This window comes from Cetorhinus maximus, chromosome 15 (genome assembly GCF_964194155.1).
Source record: "Cetorhinus maximus chromosome 15, sCetMax3.hap1.1, whole genome shotgun sequence".
In the NCBI taxonomy this organism is placed as follows: domain Eukaryota; kingdom Metazoa; phylum Chordata; class Chondrichthyes; order Lamniformes; family Cetorhinidae; genus Cetorhinus; species Cetorhinus maximus.
The window spans coordinates 8,031,412-8,055,199 of record NC_135893.1 but is presented as its reverse complement, the minus strand read 5'-3'; the positions used below and the strand labels follow the sequence as shown (position 1 = coordinate 8,055,199).

The following is a 23,788-nucleotide window of genomic DNA, read 5'->3' as shown; positions in this document are numbered from 1 at the left end:
GCTCTAGGGACACGGGTTCCACGGCAGCTAGTGAAATTTAAATTTAATTAATAAATCTGGAAGTAAAAAGCTAGCCTCAGTATGAAACCATTGTCGATTGTCGTAAAAGCTCATCTGGTTCAATCATGTCCTTTAGCGAAGGAAAGCTGCCATCCTTCGCTGGTCTGGTCTACATGTGACTCCAGACCCACAGCGATGTGATCAACTCTTAACTGCCCTCTGAAATGGCCTAACAAGCCACTCAGTTATATCAAACCACTATGAAGTCTAAAAGGAATGAAATCAGACGGTCCAACCGGCATCAAACTAGGCACTAGAAATGACACCGGTAAACCCAGCCCTGCCAACCCTGCAAAATTCCCCTTACTAACACCTGGGGGCTTGTGCTAAAATTGGGAGAGTTGTCCCACAGACAAGTCAAGAAACAGCATGACATTGTCAGCAATGCATGATTTGGAGAGTATGGCTGTGTCCCAGACACCACCATCAGCACCCCTCACTGTGTCGTATCTGACCAGGACAGATCCACCAGAGGCAGCACAGTGGTATACCAGGAAGGAGTTGGGATGGGAGTCCTCAATATTGACTCAGGACCTCATGAAGTCTTATGGCATCAGGTCAAACATTAGACCAAAAGATGTAGGAGCAGAAGTAGGCCATTCGGCCCATCAAGTCTGCTCTGCCATTCAATGAGATCATGGCTGATCTGTTAATCCTCAACTTCACTTTCCTGTCTTTTCCCCCATAACCCTTGATTCCCTTACTGATTAAAAATCTGATAAGACCATAAAATGTAGGAGAGGTAGTGGGCCATTCAGCCAGCCTACTGCTCCCCCACCCTACCCTCGCCCCACACCTTAGCTGATGAATCAGTTCTCCTTCATGTTGAACACAAATTGAAAAAAGCACTGTGTGGCAAGGGCACAGAATGTACTCTGGGTGGCAGACTTAAACATCCATCACCAAGAGTGGCTCTGTAGCACGACTACTGACCAAGCTCGCCAAGTCCTAATGGACATAGCTGCTAGACTGGGTCTGCAGCAGGTGGTGAGGAAACCAACAAGCGGGAAAAGCCTACCTGACCTCATCCTCACCAGCTACCTGTTGCAGATGCATCTGTCCATGACAGTATTGATAGGAGTGACCGCTGCAAAGTCCTTGTGGAGACAAAATTCTGCCTTCACATTGAGGATACTCTCCATCCTGTTGTGTGGAACTACCACCACCGCCGTGCTAAATGGGATAGATTTCAAGCAGATCTAGCAACTCAAAACTGGGCATCCTGTGCCATCAGCAGCAGCAGAATTGTTTCAACCACAATCTGTAAACTCATGACCTGGCATGCCCCCCACTCTACCATTAACAGCAAGCCAGGGGATCAACCCTAGTTCAATGAAGAGTGCAGGAGGACATGCCAAGAGCAGCACCAGGCACACCTTAGAAATGAGTTGTCAACCTGGCGAAGCTACAACACAGGACTACTTGCATGCCAAACAACAGGAGCAGCATGCAATAGGCAGGGCTAAACTATCCCACAGCCAACGGATCAGACCTAAGCTCTGCAGTTCTGCCACATCCAGTCGTCCATGGTGGTGGACAATTAAACAACTCACTGGAGGAGGTGCGGCAATGATGGGGCAGCCCAGCACATCAGTGCAAAAGACAAGGCTGATGCATTTGCAACCATCTTCAGCCAGAGGTGCCAGGCGGATGATCCATCTCGGCTTTCTCTTGAGGTCCCCAGCATCATAGATGCCAGTCTTCAGCCAATTCGATTCACTCCACGTGCTATCAAGAAACAGCTGGAAGGCACGAGATACTGCAAAGTCTATGGGCCCTGGCAACATCACGGCAATAGTACTGAAATCTTGTGCTCCAGAACTGCTTGCACTCCTAGCCAAGCTGTTCCAGTACAGCTACAACACTGGCATCTACCCAGCTATGTGGAAAATTGCCCAGGTATGTCCTGTCCACAAAAAGCAGGGCAAATCCAGTCAATTACCACCCCACCAGTCTACTCTCGATCATCAGCAACATGATAGAAGGTGTAGTCGACAATGCTATCAAGTGGCCCGTAATCAGCAATAATCTGCTCACTGACACTCGGATTGGGTTCCGTCAGGGCCACTCAGCTCCTGACCTCATTACAACCTTGGTCTAAACATGGACAAAAGAGCTGAACTCAACAAGTGAGGTAAGAGTGACTGCCCTTAACATCAAGACAGCATTTGACCGAGTGGCATGAAGGACCCCTTGCAAAACTAGAGTCAATGGGAACCCAAGGAAAACTCTCCACTGGTTGGAGTCATACCTAGCACAAGGGAAGATGGTTGTGGTGGTTGGAGGTCAATTATCTCAGTCCCGGGACACCGCTGCAGAAGTTCCTCAGGGTAGTGCCCAAGGCCGAACCATCTTCAACCGCTTTATCAAAGGCCTTCCTTCCATCATAAGATCATGGGGATGTCCACTGATGATTACACAATGTTCAGCATCATTTGTGACTCCTCAGATACTGAAGCAGTCTGTGTCCATATGCAGCAAGACCTGGATGACATTCAGGCTTGGTCTGATAGTGGCAATTAACATTCGCGCCAAACAAAGTGCCAGGCATTGATCACCTCCATCAAGAGAGAATCTAACCATCATGCCTTGACATTCAATGGCATTACAATCGCTGAATCCCCTGCTATCAATGTGCTGGGGCTTACCATTGATCAGAAATTGAACTGGACAAGCCTTATAAATACTGTGGCTGCAAGAGCAGGTCAAATGCTGGGAATTCTGTGAACAGTAACTCACCTCCTAACTCCTCAAAGCTTATACACCATTCTACAAGGCGCAAGTCAGGAGTGTAATGGAATACGCCCCACTTGCCTGGATCAGTACTGCTCCAACAACACTCAAGAAGCTCGATACCATCCAGGACAAAGCAGTTCACTTGATTGGCACTCCATCTGCCAACTTAAAAATTCACTCCACACTGACGCACATTGGAAGCACTGTGTACCATGTATAACATGCACTGGAGCAACTCACCAAGGCTCCTTCAACAGCACCATCCAAACTCACAACTTCTATCTAGGAGGACAAGGGCAGCAGATGCATGAGAACACCACCATTTGCAAGTTCCCCTCCAAGACATACATCATCCTGACTTGGAAATATATTGCCGTTCCTTCACTGTCACTGGGTCAAAATCCTGGAACTCCCTTCCTAACAGCACTGTGGGTGTACCTACACCACATGGACTGCAGTTCAAGTAGGCGGCTCACCACCACCTTCTCAAGGGCAATAAGGGATGGGCAATAAACACTGGGTAGCCAGCGACACCCATATCCCATGAGTGAATTAATATATAAATTTGAAGAGGGCAGGAATGTAAGGATCACTGTTTTACAGACAATGATATTGGTCTTTTTTAGTTGGTTTACTTCAGTGTTGAAATTAACAGCAGTTATTAGTGGCTTGATCTGTGTTTCAGATGGTGAACACTGCTGGTGATGCTATTTATATTATTTTTGCCATGTGCTGTTGGAAGCAACCCAGATTTTGACAGTGTTGAAATAGGCTGCCTTTAAGTTACAGTAAATTAAATTTGAGCGGTTTAATAACGTGCAATGTATTGGGGATAACTATAAAGTAACTTGCTGCAATTTCATTCCACAAGTAAAATGTAATGGGAAAAAGGATAATTTAGTTACCTCTGAAGCTGTTCCATGTGAATTGTAGCCCCTGTGCAACTTGTTGAAATTCCCTGCATTTCCCCGCCCAGCTCCTCACCCAAAAGCTCTTTACCTTTCTCTCCAAAAATTAAATGTCTCCTTAAAACCCACCCTTGCAATCAAGCTTTGTTCACCTCTCTTAACTCTCCCACCATGGCTCAGTGTTATTTCCTTTCTTCTCTCCATAATTATCTTGGGATATTTTTCTTCATTAATGATACCGTATCAATGCAAATTGTTGTGGTGTACAAATTTGATCTGGCTGTAGCTTGTGAAAATGAGTGAGGAAATATTCTAGGGGGCTCAAAGTGGAACAAAGTACTGGACACAGCTTGCACTGAGGCTTAGGCTCCTGTTCCAAGAGTAGACCTCACAGAGAAAATGATTTCCAGGGAGTCAGTATACAACACAACTCTTTGTGTACCATAGCTAAACCTGTCATAATTTTGACACCTCTCTAATCTTCCCTCAGCCTCCTTTGTCCTTAGTAAAACAATCCCAGCTTCTCCAACGCAGCCCTACAGCCAAAATCGCTCCTCCTGGAACCATTCTTGCAAGTCTCCTCTGCAACTTATCAAGGACCGTTAAATCCTTCCTAAAGTGTGTGACCAGTGCTGGTTGCAATACTCAAGTTGTGGCCTGACCAGAGCTTTATAAAGATTCAGCATACCTTCCCTGCTTTTGTACTCAATACCTCTGTTTATGAAGCCTAAGGTCCCGTATGCTTTCCTAACTGCTCTCTCAATATGTCCTGCCACCTTCAAAGATCTAAGCACATGAACCCACAGGTCCCTCTATCCCTGCACAATCTTTAGAGCTGCACCATTTACTCCACATTGCCTCTCCCTATCCCTTCAGCCAAAATGCATCACCTCACACTTCTTTTACTAAATTCGAGTAGAAGCAGAGAAAATGAATGACTTCAAAAGGAAAGTGGATGGACACGAGGAAAATAAATTTGCAGAGCTAAGGGGATAGGGTGGGGGAATGGGCCTGGCTGGGTTGCTCTACAGAGATCCAGCATGAACTCAATGGTTGAATGGCCCCCTTCTGTGCCATAATGACTGTATAAAAGAGCGATAAAATGGATTTTATTTAGAACTATAATATAGTATATACTATAATGTTAGTTCTTCACAGCAAATTTCCTAACTGCTTTTTTTTGGTATCATGGAAATTAAGATGCAAGAAATTTGTCTGCAAGAAATATTGTTTGCCTATAGTGCCTGCATATGCACCATTTTTAAAACAATGGATTTTCAAAAAGCATTCAATAAGGTGCCACATACAAGATTATTACATCAAGGCTCATAGGGTTGGGGGGAAGATATTAGTGTAGATTGAGAATTGGTTATCAGACAGAAAAGAATAGAAATAAACAGGTCATTTTTGGGTTGGCAGACTGTAACTAGTGAGGCACCACAAGGATCTGTGCTAAGGCCACAGCTAGTTACAATCATTATCAATGGCTTGGATGAGGGGACTGAGTCTAATATATCCAAGTTTGCTGATGATACAAAACTCTTTGGGAAAATAAGCTCCGAGGAGGATGCAAAGAGGCTGCAAAGGGATACAGATAGGTTCACTGAGCAGGCAAAAACTGTATCTTAATGATCATCTCATTAATGACCACTATCTTTTCTAAATACTCCGATGAATTCATGAATTCTCCCATTGATTCAATTAGTGCCATGGGAATACTATCAGGATAGAGTGAGTATGTATACACGATGGTAAGTGACTGCAGTTTCTTAAATATATGGCTTGCAACAAATAATGCCAGTCTCTCTTCATTTCCTTCGACTTTGTTGCAATTTACTTTTTAAATAGTGTATTTTGTCCTCTTGCACTAGTTTACCAATCTTCCTTATCTATTTTTAAATCATTACAAACATTTTTCTTTTTGCTTCATATTATTCTAAACTCTGCATTAGTTTTGATATCTGGTGTGTTGATAGTAAGTCATACAAGTTACAAACTTATATATGCAAATACAATTTATGATTTTTTTTTATTTGCTGGCAAGACTGGCATTTTTTGCCCATCCCTAATTGCCCTTGAACTGAGTGGCTTGCTAGGCCATTTCAAAGGGCAGTTAAGAGTCAAACCGAACAGGACCAGCTATATACTGTGGCTACAAGGGCAGGTCAAAGGCTAGGAATTCTGTTGTTAGGAACTAGAAATAGTTTAAGTAAATTATGTTTGCATTTGTGGGTGTTAGGAATGAGTTTTAGCTTTAAGTTTAATTTGTGTTTCTGTATGTGTCTGTTAAGAAAGGGGGGAACTTGAGTTATAGTTTCACTTTAGAAGATGCCTGCATCTAATGAGGTTTTACGACTCGTGAGGGGATGTTAAAACAAACAAGGTAGAAAAAACTGTGCTGTTGCCTAGCAACAGGGGCCCACAAACAACGAGAAACAAAAAGCAGTTTGAGCTCAGTTGGTGATTATACTCTAAGACAGGGGAAGCAGTTTAAGTCTCCCTCTAGCTGGACATACTAGCAGATTGCTGAGGAAAATGTCTAAGAATCTTAGGTGAGATGCTCTAAAGTTAAAGTAACAGTGAATTTCAAGTGAGTTCTGAATCTCAAGGGAGATACCAAGTTGCCAGCAGTCTACTGGGAGAGAGAACTGCAGGAAGCAGGTCCTGAAGGGAAAAGGAGAAAGGACCCAAGAAGCCCTTTAAGTTAAGTCAGAGGCCAAATACAGGAACTGGAACAAGATCCTGTTCCATGGAAGTGAAAGCATGAAGTAGAGGAGAAAGCTCCAAATTAAAGAGGAGACGGCTGCAGGAAGCAGACTTAAAGCAAAATAGGCTTGCGAGAAGCCAGAAGATCTAAGGAGAGAGCCAAAGGTCTGTAACTCTTTACTATGGGCATGTGAAGCAGCGGTGTTTTGTTGGCACGGCTGAGTATCTAACAGAGCGTGTGTGGAAAAAAGCTTGAATACATATGGCGATCCAGAGGAGAGGAACATCGGAAGGACAGTTTGAAACCCTGGAAGTGGACTCTTGTGGAACAGCATTCAAGAGAAAGTGTCATTTGGGAGAAGGTTCCAAAGGGGGTTCTTCGAGAGTGAAGATTGGAAAACCTCGTATGAAAGACTGAGTTCAGTGAGACCGGTTGGCTCACGGTGTGACAAGCATCTGGGGGGAGTTGATAAGAGATCCATAGCTTCAGTTTGGGGTGGCATCTGTCACTTGGTTTCAGAGAGTGGCACGCCTGACCACAGGTCACCTATTGGTTTACATGGACTGTGTGCTTACTGTGAATATGAAAGTATAAGAGAGCTTCTGTAACTTGTATTATCCTTACAAATCTGTATATATCTGTAAAGGTATATTTGTGGGTGAAGGAGTATTCTAATATAGTTCATCTTTTCTTGTCTAATAACTGTTTTATTCTTTTGTTAGAAGTTCATCAACTGACTCCTGTGACTCTGTTCAGTAGCCACTCTCCATGTTTCTAAACTAAAAATAAAAGTTAGGATTTATCAAGCAGGGATCTGGCTTGTCCAGTGATAACATCAGCTGGGATCATAACACTGTGCAGAGTGACCTGACTCTCCAAAGTCTGTACAGCACTCCACAAGGCACAAGTCATTGCTATGGGTCTGGAGTCACATGTAGGTCAGGCCAGGTAAGGATGGCGGATTTCCTTCCCCAAAGGACATTATTGAACCAGATGAGTTTTTACAACAGTTGATGATAGTTTCATGGTCACCATTACTGAGGCTAAATTCCAGATTTTATTAATTTAAATTCCACCAGCTATTGTGGTGGGATTTGAACCCATGTCCCCAAAGCAATAGCCTGGTCCTGTAGATTACAAACCCAGTGATATTACCACTATGCCACCATCTCCCCCATGGAGTTAATCATTCTCATATCTGTCTCTGGAGGGAGAAAGTAACCTAACAAACAATTTGACTTTATTGCTTACTGAAAATAATAAATGGTAAATGTCTTCATTACATTTCCACTCCCTGGAACAAAGAATTAAAATTCACTTTGAAGCCTTTGCAAAAGATTTAGCTACTTCATCATATTAAACATGTGGATGGGTACTGCTATATCTTCTCCATTGCTCTGTACACTAACTTATAGACTGAAAATACAGAATAGCAGCTCAACTGGTCAATTGGGAGTAGCTGAATTGGACCAGTTCCAACTTCCATTGAAGAATGCACCCGTTAGTAACTGATTTTTATTCCTGGTCAGTTTTCAAAGGCTGAGAAGTATTTCTGAAAAAGTAAAGATCATCTGTAAAACCAAACAGCATAAACGTTAATGCCTTTGGTTATTTGTAGAACAGACCCTGCTGTTTCATGTATGAAGAATAATGCTCCATAATGGACCCTGTGTCCAACCTCAAACAATGGATGGAAGATAGTTCTACAATATTTCTCCATTTAGATCCAAGAAGAATCATCTCAAGTTCAGCCATAGGTCAAGTCTCAGCATTCTGGTCTTAAATGACCTGCTTGATAGATCCTAACTTTTATTTTTTGTTTAGAAACATGGAGAGTGGCTACTGAAAAGGTAGAAATTTTCTTGATAATATTTCAAGAAACAGGTTCACAGTCCAAAGCTGAATTGCAGCAAGAGCTTAATTGAAAAAAATCATATATAGGCTAAAATAATCAGGTTAAAAACGTGCAAACATGTAACAATCATGCAGCAACGAAAGTAGACATACAATTTCAGCAGGTAACAGGGGAGTGGCGGATGGGATATTAAACGAAAGGTAATATTGAATTAAAATTACAAACCCATAAACCATTCTGGCATTACAGGCACTAAAGTACATATAAATTGTCATTTATGTACTTTATTGAGAACTTGAACCTTGTTAGGTATAGGGCTACATGAATTCTTCATTATCACTCCCTTTCTGATGGGAAACCAACAACCAAACCACAGTAGGCACCAAATCAGAACTGGATAGTAAGCATCTTCAATGTTTGAGTGTATCTAATCACCAACAATTGCCCAAGTTTCTGATCTACTCTCTAAAGAGAAAACTACCATCAGTTACAAACATTCAGGTCCATAATTATATTTGATTCAACATATACAAAAAAAGGATGGCACTGGCTGAAAAGTTGCAAGGAAAGTGAAAATCCTCAAGAAGCCTGAACTCCCAAGTCACTGTTAATAGCTTTAATGTTCTACCAAGTTTATGCACGTCAAATACTGTAGCTAATCTGACCAAAGGAAAAGACACCCCATATTTTGCATTCAAAGAGTTACATTGAAATTACAACATAAAAATAGGCTATTCGATTCATCCAGTCTGTGTTGTTGTTTATCCTCTGCACAAACAGAAATCTTAATCCCATGTGCACACCCTGTTCCCATTTTGCTTTATCTCGCCCTTGAAGGCAACTACCTATGTAATCTATGTTTCAACTTGACATCGTTCAATCATCAACTCCGATTCTGCATTCCACAACCATCAACTTTCTATTTGAAAGAATCTCCTCTATCTTAAATCTCTTATATTTAAATCTTTTATGCCTGTATCCCTCATTCTGGACAAATACAGCCCAACACCCAGAATTCTGTTGCTTACACGGAGATGTAGAAATGCAAGTTATTGGGTTATAGTTGCAATTGGCCTCAACAAATTTGTGAATATTCCAATTCAATTCTACCAAACTCTTTGTGGATCCAGGAACCACCTAAGTCAGATTTGTGAACCATCTGTCCTGATTATAGTCATCTCAAGCTGCATCCTGTTTTCCCAGCTAGCAAAGAGACCAAGGATGTTTCGAATAAACAGTGAAACAAAGAATAGCTAATGCCATATTTATGAACTTATATAGAATGAGAAGCAAAACTTTACGGGCAAGGTGAGTTTTTGATCTTCTAGTCAGAAACACAAGTTAAATTAAACCAAAAAAAAATCAGCAGTCAAACAAATGAAACAATCTGCGCAAATTTTTTTTAAAATACAAATCGCTTCAGTTTAGAATTTTTTTTTAAACTGGTACAGTAGTAAAATATCTAAGCAGCAGGCAACTTGAAGCTGGATTCAAATTGGTTAGTGCAGAATCACAGGATAAATTACGGAAAGTAATTATAGTTCCTCGAATTTGTTGAATTACAGCATTCAAATTGTACCACTAGGACTTGAATTACATCATCACAAAAGAACCAACCTTGTTCAGCAAAACAACATCACCCAACAATCACAAAAATGGATTAAACAGAAGAGATCTTCTGCGTAGGCTTGTATTATTACCAAAATAAAAATGTGAGCATGACACACTTAAATACAATATTAGCTACACTTAAGAATAGCTTCATTATGTTAACCCCTGGGGTATCTTAACGATAGCTCAGACTTCATCCAAACCTTAAATTACAAAAAGCAATGAATAAAACTAAACAAGAGTGTTCTAGTTTGCTGCAATGTGATGTGTGACATCTTGTATAGCTAGATGACATCTTATCTGCGTTATGCCATTAAATATTTTCAGTCTTTTGATACTTCTGACATTTTAATGGTTTGGTGGGCTGAGCCGAAAAGGACAGGAACATGACTAAACTGCAAATAGCCCTCCATGTTTCCACTTTACATTTCAAATGATACAGAAAACTGAAGATTTAGGTGCTAATGAACGTGTGTACATTTTAAGTACGTCAAAGCAAATTCTGGGATGGAGCAAAACAGTCCAGTGAAACAGGTCCTGGGTGAATTAAAGTCTATACATGCACACATTGCTCCATTATTAGATTGATGCATGTATTTATTTTTCTTTGACAAAATACATTTTAATTGTTGTCATTCATTATTTGGTTTACTTCAGCAGTGACAGTTCAGCCGCAAAATGGTGCTCTGTGTTGCAAGGCTAAATCAGGCATATACTGTGGAATCTTAAACATTTCTCAGTTATATACATATATTTTGAAATGTTCTATTGCTATCCAAACAAATAGCCTAATCTTAAATTGGAAACCAAGAAAACTAAAACCCCACTCTCTTCCTCTCATGATTATCTCACTATTTCCAAAACCCAAGAGGCAACCTCCATGCTAAAGCCCACGCTTCTTCTCAATGTCACTCTCATGAAAACTTCTACAATTATTGATGAACTGATATTACATAGCACAACATCCCTATTGTTATGAAGCATAATAACCTCCGATCCACCAAAACTGACGCCAAGGGAGATTTGCCAGCAATTAAGATGCCAGGGATCATTCTCAAACTGTGGAGAATTAGGATACAAGATGTGATGTGCAGCTTACAAAATCAGTCCTCTTCAAAGTCATGTATAATTTCATTTTATGGTACTTATGTTATTCCAGAAGGCAAGAGGTGAAAAACTATTGATCTGAGGGATGGAAGAACCCCAAAATTCTTAGCATGTTTTAGTTTGTTCCTCAAAGGGAAATAGTTAGTTATTCAGCGTGACAGGTTAAGAGAAAACATGTGAGCCACGAAAAAATAACTGCGTTGCAGTGGACTGCTACATCTGGAAATGCTGAAACTGTCTGTGACATGTAATTTGTGTATTAGATGTTGGAAATGTCAGTATCGATGATTTATGTTTTCTTTCTCTGGTACATGAAGGGTATGTATTTTGTATATGCTTGACATGAGTAATTTGTAGAAGCATTCCTGTGGACGAAAGTTTCCTAAGAGACAGAGTTATTACTTACCTTGTAGGAGCTTCTTCATTCTTTAATTCAGGACACCCCAAAACCACTAGAGTGGACAAGCGCAGACTGTTTGGAGAGAAGTACAATGGCACACCTTCCTTTCAGGCCAAGCTGCAGAAGAGGGCCATGTCAATGAGGCAAGTTTATTTTTGTCACAATAGTGCCTATAACAGAGAGTCTTTGAAAAGATCCAACGAGTCAGCCAGCTAGCAATGGACTGGCTAATAATTTAGTGATATCTGTTTAGTTATCAGCGTAATTTCAGTAACTCATAATGGAAGACTTGTGAAATTCCTGTACGGTCCATTTACTGCAAATAATAATAATGAGAATGATCCAATATTGATTATATCTTTCCAAATATAGATTTGGTCTGAAGAGACCATTTTCCAGGCTGTACAACACCAAACTGAAGCACTGGTGTTGGGACACTTTGAGCTGATGAATTGAAAGCATCACACCAGATGCATAATGGAAGAGCATTAAAGCATTATGGTTTCAATCTTGTTTTTCCATGAACATATTAATACTAAGTAAGCATTGGCATTGGAGTAGATCATCCTATTCTCATGCTCAGAGTTTTATTCCAACCTGCCTTCTGGAAATGGGAAGTTTATGAACAGAAATGTCAAGGAGAGTTGAGAAAGGACACCTGCTATGGATAGGAAGACAACTAACCTGACGTAAACTTTTAAAAAAAAGAGATATTGATGGAGTCAAAACACTAATCACTAGAATCTGGCAAAGATTCTAGGCACAGCCAAAACACTCAAAGTTTTCCCACCTGGACCAGCTCAGAAATTGCAATAAGTGCACTGAAAGCAGACCCAAAGTTATAGGTGGCAAGGAAGAGACCAGAGAACAAAACCTGGAATAAATGTGGAGTAAAGAATTTAGAATCCCTTTGTACTGGCAATTTTATACTCAAAGGAAAATTCAAATGACCTAGCCCGAGTCTTCAAAAGTAAATGCCCCAAAGTGTTAACAGGGCCCAAAAGTGAATGGTAGAGTTGGTGCAGAGTGAGACAAACAAGGGAAAGTTCTATGATGGTGACCAGCTGCTGCAATTAATTGTTTTCTCCATCACCTCAACGTTCTCCAATGCCAGATGACAACTCCCCTTGTGTTACTTCTTGAGAACTGGATAGTACTGGAACAATTCACACTTTAAAATCAGTGCAAATGAACTGAAGTCAAAGAAAATAGGAGTGAAAATAAGCTGGTGAAAAGATGAAAACAGTTAATTCCTGATCACATCAATGGGGCTGTAGCTGGAACATTCTACTCAAGGACAGCTAATATTGAAAAGGCCCGGGGTTGCACCAGTTGAAGTTGATCGAGCAGCCAATCAGTGCCATGTGATTTGGGACCATCTTGGTTGGTGCAGAGTCAAAAAACGGTTCATTTGTTTGTACTTCTGTCCCTTGGCTTAAGGGCCCCAAGGTGAACATGTAATTGCTCCAAAGTCTCATATGTAACTTTTCTATTTCTGCTGTAGACCTTCATTAACGTCAGAAGATCTGTACAGTGCCAGTTAACCACTTCAAAATCTCAAAGCTCAGCCAGAATAAAGACCAACAATATAAAAGTGATTGTCCTTTGCTAGTCAAAGCACTATATTTCTGAAAACATTTTTCCTCATAAGGCAGGGAACCAAATCACCTTATATTACAGTGCTGCTGCCTTCAGACAAGTGAGGTATCAGGAGAAATTATATCATAACAGAAAAGATTGAATAGTTTACACAATCACGTGAGCACAGGCAAGGATAAATCAGCTTTAGGTTTTCCACTTCCTCCAATTTGAACTTCCAATTTTGTCTTGGAATTTCCATTTACCATTACTGGCAGTTGTCTGTGCTTACCACTACAGCACTTGGCTGTGGCTCACTACATAATGAGCATATCTTCAAAAAACAGAGGTGGTAAAGATGATGTTCAGCCAGCATTGAGATACATCAACAGGTAACAGAAAGGCAGCAATACAATATTTTGTATTACAATAAATAACATGGTTTCATTAAGTTATAATACCATTGTGACCACTTGCAAAGCACTTGATTTTTCCATTAATTAGGAGATTTTCTATGTTAAAATGTGCTATACAAATGAAAGCTGTTGTAGGAAATTAAAATTTAAAAATAAGGGTTATTCTAAATTTAATTTGCTGTGTAAAGTTATAGCTTTCAAACTGCAACTCAATTAATTTCAGCACAATGTACATATTATGTCAAAGTTATAGATTAGAAGTCAGGGCCCATATCAAAAAGACAATAACCTGCAGCTTCTAATTACAATACATCTGTTCCAGTAAAAGAACTTGAAAACTGCAGATTAATAAAGCCTATCTTGAGCATAAGCTACACTTAACACAATTAAAAATGGTTCCTAAAAAGTAACTGTGCAGTATACTGTCATTTCACCCCTGACCTTGACATTAGAAGTATTACAGATAGCCCAGATGTCCCTGAACTAAATCATCCAGTGTCAGCACTGCTGATCCGTAAGCCAATGATCCTTGCTGAAAAGGACAGGTATGTGGGCATTGGGGAATTAATGAATCATGCTCAGCTGCGACGTTTCCCACAGCCAAATCAGCCGCTGATTTTCTAGGCTTAGGTGTTATGAATGGAAGATCCTGAACGGTATTTTCTCTCCCTTTCCTATCGCAAGGAAGTGGTTTCAGGAAGGGACAAAAAGAACAAAGCTAGAAAAACAAAGTATTTGAATAATTTTGGCCCCTTACTCTTATTGATGTAGCAGCTCAGCACAAGGTGGTATTTACACACAGAGGTGACATAAGGGTGAACAGTGAGATAATTGTAAAATGGACACATCAAAAGCATTCTGAGACTGGAATTAAGCAATTATGTCCAGGCAGGAGTGGGTCTAGCTATGCTATATTGACTTCACAATTTCTAACATGGACACTGGCTGCCATTGAGCTCCATTAATATCTCATCTGAATGAGCACAAAATTCACATAATAACTATATCATCAAACTACCAACTTGCAAAGGCACTATGTGGCTCCACAATAACTTGATCAGTACTGAAACTTACGGGAAGAAAGAAATGTTCATGCAGGCAATGGATTACATTAGTGAGAAAAACTTCCCATTTATAACCAAAAAACTCAATCCTCTTTACGAGTCAGGATTAGAAATTAACATGCTGAGTATATGTAAAAAGTTCAACTCCAAATCTGGCTTCTGGCCTAAAATTTTTAGCATGCCAGCAGAAAACATGTTGAGGTAGTGGGATTTTCTGGTATACCGGTGAGAATGTCAAATGACAATGTACTGTATTCTATTTTATGATTACTAGACACAAAAACATTCCAACGTGGAGTTATCATTAAAGTATGATATATTACAATATTTTCTCAATTAAACTGCAAAGTATTTCAATAAACTACAAATAAGTAAATTATTCAACCTTTGGTAAGATCATTACACATTAACTGCATAGAGGCGATGTCATCACAATGCCTTATTACTGATGGGAAAAAGAGGGGGGAAAAAAACTACAGCGGATTTCAAGGCCATAATATGAAATCGGGGTTTAAGTGACCATTAAAGATGGCTTAAGTTATACTTGAAGTTCATGACATCATCTGAACCCCTTGATAAGACTGCTGCCTTGTAATCTTGACATCCATTACTGTCTTTTTAACATCATCCAGAAAATCAACCATGAAGTACTACTTGCCTCCAGGCCTGTAGATAACATCATCCTCTGTTACAAATGAAGTTATATCACCGGTCTCTGCTCTCTCATAACGCGATTTCTTTTTCGGCGGTTTCTTGATTTTTGACTTTTTCCCAGCTTCCTCATTAGTAGCACTGTCTTTGTCATTTTCTTCATCTTCAGTGTGGTCACTTTCTGCATAATTCTTAGCACCTCCTTCCAAAGTGCAGCTGCGTCGTGGCCTGGAATGTTCATTCTCTCGTTTATCCCTTCTATCTCTCTCCTTGTCCCGATCACGATCTTTCTCTTTATCCGCTGTCATGATTCGCCACGTTCCTTCCTCTGTCCTCTCACGGCTTGGCCTCCGTGAAAGGTAGACAGTAAGCCTGGGCTTCAGTCTTCTGAATTTAATGCTCAATTCCAGAAAAAATCCAGCCACTCCAACAACCCCAAAATGTTAGTAACGGCTGGAAAAAACAAACAAAACAGAAACAGATTACAAAATTATGTTCACAAAACAGTATGTTCCAAATATGTGCCTTTGATTTGCTAAAGGGGAGCAGGAAAGAAAGAGCAAGTTAAGCAAAGGAAAAGCAGCGCTTCCCATCACGATGACAAAGAGCTTGCCAGTTGAAACTCGTCATTTTCACCCCAACCCAAGCACCAACTATGATCAAGGTAGAGACCATTCAGGTAAACTACTGGAAGACCCCAAGACACAATTTACTTTTTCCTTCCTCTCTGTTGATAAATTGCAGCACCTCCATTCAGCTTCAATAATGACAAAGATCAGGAACTCCTCAGGATAAAGGGCCAAAGTTGTTTTCTAGTACTCCTTTGCAAATGTGCTTACACACCAACCCACAGCAGCACATTCCTACAGCAATCAAACCTCACTGCTGCTAATCACAGTACTGATCATTACAGATAAAAAAAATTACATCCTTGCCAAATTCTAACCACCAGCTAAACATGGTCTAGTAATCTTTGATTCCACTGCCACTCAGAATAGATGTGGAGAAAATAATTATATCAATCTAATAACCAATGATCTAGATGCACTTTGGTTTGTTTCATGATGCTCAGATTTTACTACAGGCTAACAGCGTTGCACTGTGAACTTATTGTCACAGTCAGCTTGATAGCATCCTCATTTAAATAGGCCATGGGTTCAAGCCTCATTTCGGGACTTCATCATGTGGACCAAGTTGAAACTTAGAGGGTGCACTGCATTTGCCAGAGATGCCATCCTTCAGAGGACAAGTGGAAACAAGACTCTGCCTGCCTCTCTCAATATTTCAGGCGCACATTAAAGATCCCGTGGAACTATTTGAAGAGTAGCAAGTTTTATCAGAGCCCTGGCCATCATTCTTTCCTCAAACCAACACCACCAAAACTAGATTAACTATTCGTCTCATTGCTGTTTGTCAGGTACTCCAGTGCACAATATGATTGCCACAGTCATCTATATGACAGTGATCTCAATTCCATAGTAATTCATAATACATGAAGTGCTTTTGGACTTTACTGAGAGATGCAGTAAGGCAGTATATAAATGAGCGTTCCTTCTTTCTAATTGTGTCCTTGTATTTCCAATGAAGGAACTAGCTGGATGCTTACCATCTTTATGAATTAAAGAGCAGGCTTTTTTCAGGTTAGTGCAGACCTGTGTTAAGTGAGGTCTCTGGGATCCTTGGCACCCTTTGTTATGGCATCACTCTATATGTATTTTGAAAACATTACAGCGAATGGATACTGCCTGCAGTGATTAAAACAAAATGTCTCCTGGAGCTGAATTATTACCAATGTAGTGGAATCTAAAGAAATCAGAGTTTTATTTTAATCAAATGAAGAAGTAGACTAGCAGTTGCAATCCAGTGAACTTGTTTCCCTCCTTCCACTTTTACCCCCATCCTACCCCATGGTTCCGGCTAGGATGCAGTTCCATGCTTGATGGGCATCCTCCCGTGCTTCACTCTACTTCCTATTAAATGCATGAGCTTTGAGAATGTCAGTGGGTTATTCAACCACGGGGGCCATTACAACTGGCTCTGGCTTTGCCAAGTATGAACATGTTAAGTACTTACTATTACCTGATACTACATAATAAATATTATAATAAAGTCCATAAATTCAACAGTACTTTACATAGTTAAGCAACTTCTGACTTGTTTTGGCAGAATTTTCTGCTTTAGGGCTAATTTGTTAAGCTATTTAGCTCATTTTCAAAAATACTTAAAACCAAGCAGAAAAGTTTTCAGCAGTCTTTATCACACTTCTACACAATCCCTACTTATGACAGTAAACCTGTTTTTCCATATCCTGTAAAATTCTGCATTATTGCAGTCATGCTTCTGAAGGTTAAAAAAAAACTATTTTATACACTTCCAACCATTGCACAGCCTGTTCAAAAGAATTTGGTCACACATTCAGCATTTGCAGTGAATCAAAATACACCAACTGTTGAGACTGAGCAGAATAGGCAGATAAAAATATGAGTATGAACATAAGTATACTTTATTAGTTGAAGATATATAAAGACACCTAAAGAAATCCATATTCTTAAAGTTTCTGGAGGTATAATATCAGGTACAGAAATCACTGGTGTCACAGTCCTTTGCAAAATAACAATCTACTTACTGCAATGTAATTTTGAACATCAAGCAAGAAATCAGATTTAAATATAATTGAGTGACTCTGGGATTCAGCATAAATATTACATTGGTGCATATAACTATGTGACTGGCACAAATGCCACATTGTCTTATTGGTAATCACATTTTGAGATAAGTTCCATCTCTGAATATACATAAGGAGCGATGGGAATTTTTCTTTGTGTACTTACTGTAAATAGAATTTCTAACACCAAAACTAAACTACTATAAAATAAATCAAGTATACAAAGAGAACTCAAGCAAGTGTTGACAGGTTTGTGATCATTTCTTTAATTTATCATTTTCAGCAATAGAATTTATTTTTCCTTTTAACAACATCTCATGTTTATGTAGCGCCTTTAACATAGTAAGATATCCCGAAGCTCTTCACAGGAAGGTTAAACAAAATTTCCTCCCCAATGGTGTTTGGTCAGGAGAACAGGCAATTCAGTTTAAAAATGACATGGCTGAAATCAACAGAGCATTTCTCAGCTGGAATCAAAGGGAGCTTTCCTGAAACATCATCTCTCCAGCCAAATTTACCCTCAAAGGGAATGCCAAAAACAAATGGCAATCAGGACTGAGACAGTTCCAAAAATAGAGCATTGTACTATCAGGCCTTACAAAATGTGAACAATGTAATTATTGAACAATGTATGTGACAGAACATAAGCTCCATTTCAGAAAACTACGAGTTCAGCTAGAGAGTCCCAATCTCATCCATCAGTAAGTAAATGTAAGGACTAACTGCAAGGTGGATCAATATAAAATATTAGTGATGTCCAGTTCTTAATGATTAGATGCATATTCATTTGAATTAGATTTAAAATGCCTGCACCAAGCGGTGTTTATAGAAGTCTGATCTTTTCATTAATTTTAATGATCCACAAAGGCGGTAGAGTTTCCAGTGAATATTACTGCCTGGCAGCCAAGCCTCTTTATTCTGGAGCTGGCTATGTCGTTGAATATAATCCAGACCAATTTTATGTGCATCTCTCACCATCATGGCAAATCTACCAAAAATAATCATCCTTACTTGAGGCAGTGTTAGATGCTTTACAAGCATTTTGTCATAGGCTTGCCTGGAACAAATCTTTAAGGCTAGTTAAATGACACCAAAATAAACGAAAGAAGCGTGGATTTATGTAGTATTCAAATATCCGATCATCTATCTTAGCAGGAGGAAGTACAACTGGTGGAGGAAGTCCCAGTGCAATAAAGGATCAATATAAACAGACACCATCTCATAGCGAGAATTTAAAAAACTTTTTCTTCATTACTTAGCTACTCTTTTTTTCCTTAGGAGTTACTGCTCCAGCAGAACACATTCTGTTTAACCATATCTTTATTGACAAATCCTGTGATGAAATATACCAATTATTATTATATACTGAATGTTGTTCCTTCCACCATTGTTGGGTGGTAAGTACTCTGGTGCATTTAATGACAACTATTGGGAAAAGAGGTGTGAAGGAAATTGATCAGGATTTCATTAAAACTGGAAGATGATTTTATCCAGTGAATGGCTATGCCATACTGACAAGGAAGGTCCTGGGTTCAATTGCTATTCTATAATGAACTGGTTAATCTCAACTGATGCAGCAAAAAGGATATTATAATTGGCCTCTGTGCAGCTGGAGGCTAATGGAACGAGGAAACAGTAAAGGAAAGAAAGGGAAATAAAATGGGTAGGATTCCTGATCTTGCTCACAATCCATGAACCTTCTTCAAAGTGTGCAGCTGTGTCATCAAATGAGAACAGGTGTGGAGTTGGATGTGGTTCCCCTTCAGTAGAATGGTCTGTCAATACTAACTGTTAAGGATCACATATTAAGTATCACCTGGAAAAGGTACTGGAGAATAACTGGCACAATCATACTTCAGTCTGTGGAATTGTACTCCAGCAGGGGTTCAACATCTTCATGAATAGAGAAAGCAGAAATTAAGAGAAAAGCTAAGTCTCAAACTCATACTGTTATTAAATTACATAATAGGTTAAATATTTCTTCAATATGTTTCAGGAGTTCAACATTTTTTTCTTGTTATTGTGTTTAACTATCATCCATTTAGTCCTTTGCCTACACATCAATATGTCGATTTTGCTGTAATTTATTGTAAATTTTAGCATACTTGTTTAATCTACATCAATCACAATTCTGTATCTTACTCTCAGGAGACCTTCCTAGTTGGCTTGCAAACACAAAGATTCCTGTTCTATATAACAGACATTTTTTGATATTTTCTGTACAATAAAACACTCAAGTGATACACATATGCATCCCATTATGTGATATAATATGTCAAGTTCTTTCACATTTCTCTGATCCTTTGTTAGGAAATATTCTTTTATGTTGAAGGCAAGACCTTCATCAATAGCAAAGGAAATGAGTAATTAGTATGTTTTCGCATTTAGCATAAAAACCATGACTTGGTTTTACTTCTCCATGAAGTAACAGCACATAGTAAAATCAAACACAAGAAACCAAAGCAGGTGAATGTGATACCTGGATCAGTATTTGCATACTGAATTGCAAAAAATTCAAAAATGAATTGTGGGGGAGTCTAAAACCAGGAACCATAAATATAAGATAATCACCATTAAATCCATTAAGGAATTCAAGAGAAACTTTTTAATCAGAGTGATTAGAAGGAAGAACTTGCTGCCATGTGGAGTAAAAGGAAGGCTAGATAAGCACCCGAGGGAGAAACAAACAGAAGAATATAGTTTATGTTTCCAAACAAAGACAGGGAGCACAAAGACAATTTAACTATTTGCATATTCATTAAATCACCCACCCTTAGCTTACTGATTAAAGTGAAGACAACTGCTCGATTTCAGTTTCGCACAAACGCTTAGTTTCGGTGTGTAAAAAAAACGGTGACCAGATAAGCTTCAAAACGCAGTCCAAAATATTGAGTACTGAAGCATTTTCCTCCATCAAAACTAAGAAATTAGTCGACTGTGTGTGTTGCTGGGGTCCTCCTCGCTCTTTGAACAATACCCTTAACATACAGCATGTAGAATTCAAAACATTGGAAGGTAGACTGCATATTAACAACCAAGCTGTTTGGCTATCTTTGCAAGTACTTTAGGGTCAAAGGCAATAATGCGGACCCAGGCAAAGACAGGTAATATATCTTGCTTCATCATTCAGTCAGTCATTCTTCATATACTGTAAGATGCTAAACTAGAAGCATTAATTTGGGAGGGAAAATATTTACCTTTGATCTGGCCTAAAGGCTGCCATGCATATCCAAGACCATAGGATAAACAATACTGCATAGAGAAAGTGGTAATGTCCAGGAGACTGCCTTACCAAAGAGGTATAGGCAACTTCAGCCTATACCTCTTAAATAAAGTTGCTGAAAATTTAAATTACTTTCTGCTCTAAATCCAAACATTACTTTTACACTGCTTAATCCAAATAATTGGATAATTCATTTTTTCAATGCAAACAAGTTTCAGCTATTCTAAAAGGTGTGCAGCCCACTGATGCATACAATAAAATATATTTTACAAACTGAACAAGCTGGCTATAAACTTGTTTTACTCATTGGCTGCAAACTACTTTGGGATGTTTGGAGGATGCGATGGGATGTTTGGAGGATGCGATAGGTTATCATGTTGGATGCATGTTTTTCCTTTTTTTAAAACTCAATATCCCAAAAGAATCTTTTTTTTTAAATCCTCAGTTTGAGTATGTTGGAAGAGCTTACTTCATATCTGCATTCCATTTCAGAGGGATGGAGTTGAGCAGAACAAAACAAGAACAATCTGTTGAGATGAAAGTAATGCCAAAATTATGTTATTTGGCCAAGGGATGAGGATTAAGTAGAGTTCAGTCATTTTCCTCGACAGGGTCATCTGGAAAAGGCAGTTGAAAGACGATGAGTTGTGTTAATGATAATGCAAAGCCTGATGTTACTTGCTGAATGAAAGCCTGAAGCCTTATACTGAAGGGCTCGAGGATAATTGTAACAGGTGACAGATCAGAAATATTGGATCTGCATCACAACCAAATGTTTTCCATTAAACAATGAGTAGAGTTTTGGGAAAAGGTATTTTTTAATACCAAGATGGTTTTCATTGAAGGCTTAAAGCACATTGTCCCATGCAATAGAAGAATTGCAAAGTTACGGCCATATGTTATCCTTCCACTTCAGAAGCAATGCTGGTTGGTTCAAGAGCTATTCCCCAATTGAGGTGAATTAGCAATATAACAGGACTGTTCTATGGACCAAAGACCCTGCATCTAATTTCAGCAATATCTTGCTGAAACTGGGTAACCCTTGTTAGTACCCATTAGTCAAGATATAGTGACTGGTTCCAGATTTGTTCCTGCTAGAAATAAATGCATTACATTCAGTTGCTTCTAGTAGTAACATTAATAATCAAAATTGAAGGTTTGACTACATGCATCAACTTTTCTCTGATCCATGTGTCATTATTATTAATGACAATTTTTTTTTTTTAAATCAGCCTTTTTAAAATACCAAACAATTAGCACCAGCCATAAAACTTTTAAATGGAATGCAATTATTCTGGCAAAACTTCAGAACTTTCCAGAAAAAAAATTATAGGATTTAATGTCATGCAAGGGCTTCTGCAGAAAACCTGAAGTTGCAAGGCTTTTCAACATACTGCTGTTTAAAAAAAGAATCAGAGAAATAAAATTGTGAGAAAGTGCTTCACTTGCTGCTTGGAGAAAGTTCTGCCCTGATCTTTCCAACGGGCAGCACAGATGGGGATTACTGGCTCACAGCACTCTACAACACAAAAATCCACTTGCTGCAAAACAATTTTAAACACGTACTGAAATGTTCGAATTGATGAGTCTTTTAGAACCTTGGTAGTATTCCCGTGAAATTGCTTGATGTAAACTTGCTATGCTGCTCCAAAACTATAATTTAGGTTGTTTGTATGCCTGAACTGTAAACAAAATGGCATGCAATGTAGTTTTCTGGGCACCATTTTTAATTTCACAACATCAGCAAGTGATTTATAATAACAAATGCATCATCACTTATGTGTAAAATCAATGATTGCTAAATAACTGAAATATTTCAAAAGCAACAAAACCTTTGTAGTCTTTCAAATATTGTGCCAACATTTAAGGAAACTAAGCATAGTGGGAAAGGGGTGGGTGGCAGGAGGGGAGGAGAAAGGAAAGGGGAAGAATTATGATTCACGTAAAATCCCCAAATTGGACAGCGCTAGTAAGCTGAATGTTACCTCAATTTGGAAGGAGACGAAGAAAAAATTGTACCAGAGCGTAGCATTTAAAACTTTGCAGAAATTATGGTGAAAACAACTGCTACTGTGGATAAAGTTACTTTATTTATTTCAGAGTTAGGCACTTTGCGGTTCTTTTTACAAGTTACTCAGGCTGCTTGTAGAAAGTATCGCAAATTTAACAGGATAGGGCTGATGTTGCTGGCTTTTAAACAACGCTAGAGCAAAAAAAAAACTCAGTTACAGGGAACTTCTTATATTAGCATGTCCCAATTTGTCAACCAAATTAATATTTAAACAAGCTGTGTTACTTAGCAAGCTTGTTCAAGTGAAGAGCGTGGAGAAACAAAACTGAAATCAAACAGCAGACTTAAGTTATTGTAATGAGATAATAGATGACGGGTATAAAAATGTTCAACTGAACTAGTGAAGAAGGAATAACAAACACAATTTGAAAGGTCGGTGCCGTTTGCATGCTGGTGTATTTATGGAGCAATTAAATCTCATCTGCATTGAAGCCAGGCAAGGCTACAGAAAATAAAATAATTTTTTTTAACATTACCCCCAGCACAGTTTTTTTCCTCCTCTCTTGAAGGAACCAAATCATGCCAAGCTAAGATTCCACACATTATCTGTAAAGCATGATTCTGTGAGGATGACTATGTCAAGCCATTGCTTGACTAGTCTGTGAGACAGCTCTCCCAATTTTGGCACTAGCCCCCAGATGTTAGTAAGGAGGACTTTGCAGGGTTGACAGGGCTGCCATTGCTGTTGTTGTTTCTGATGCCTAAGTCGATGCCGGGTGGTCCGTCTGGTTTCATT

The 23,788-nt window shown here is 39.2% G+C and overlaps 1 protein-coding gene across 9 annotated transcripts in view; it reads right to left on the bottom strand.

Moving 5' to 3' along the window:
- rerea (arginine-glutamic acid dipeptide (RE) repeats a) overlaps positions 1-23,788 on the bottom strand; it is a 500,784-nt gene that overhangs the window by 366,301 nt on the left and 110,695 nt on the right. For 8 of the 9 annotated variants that reach the window (XR_013578875.1, XM_078557838.1, XM_078557840.1 and 5 more), the window contains exon 2: positions 15,101-15,546. The exons of the other annotated variant lie outside the window; for it this stretch is intronic. Coding sequence is in view for 7 of the 8 variants with exons in the window: in XM_078557838.1 (XP_078413964.1) it covers positions 15,101-15,401 (301 nt within the window). In the remaining variant the exon portion in view is untranslated. The remainder of the gene's footprint in view (positions 1-15,100; positions 15,547-23,788) is intronic. 9 annotated transcript variants of the gene reach the window in all.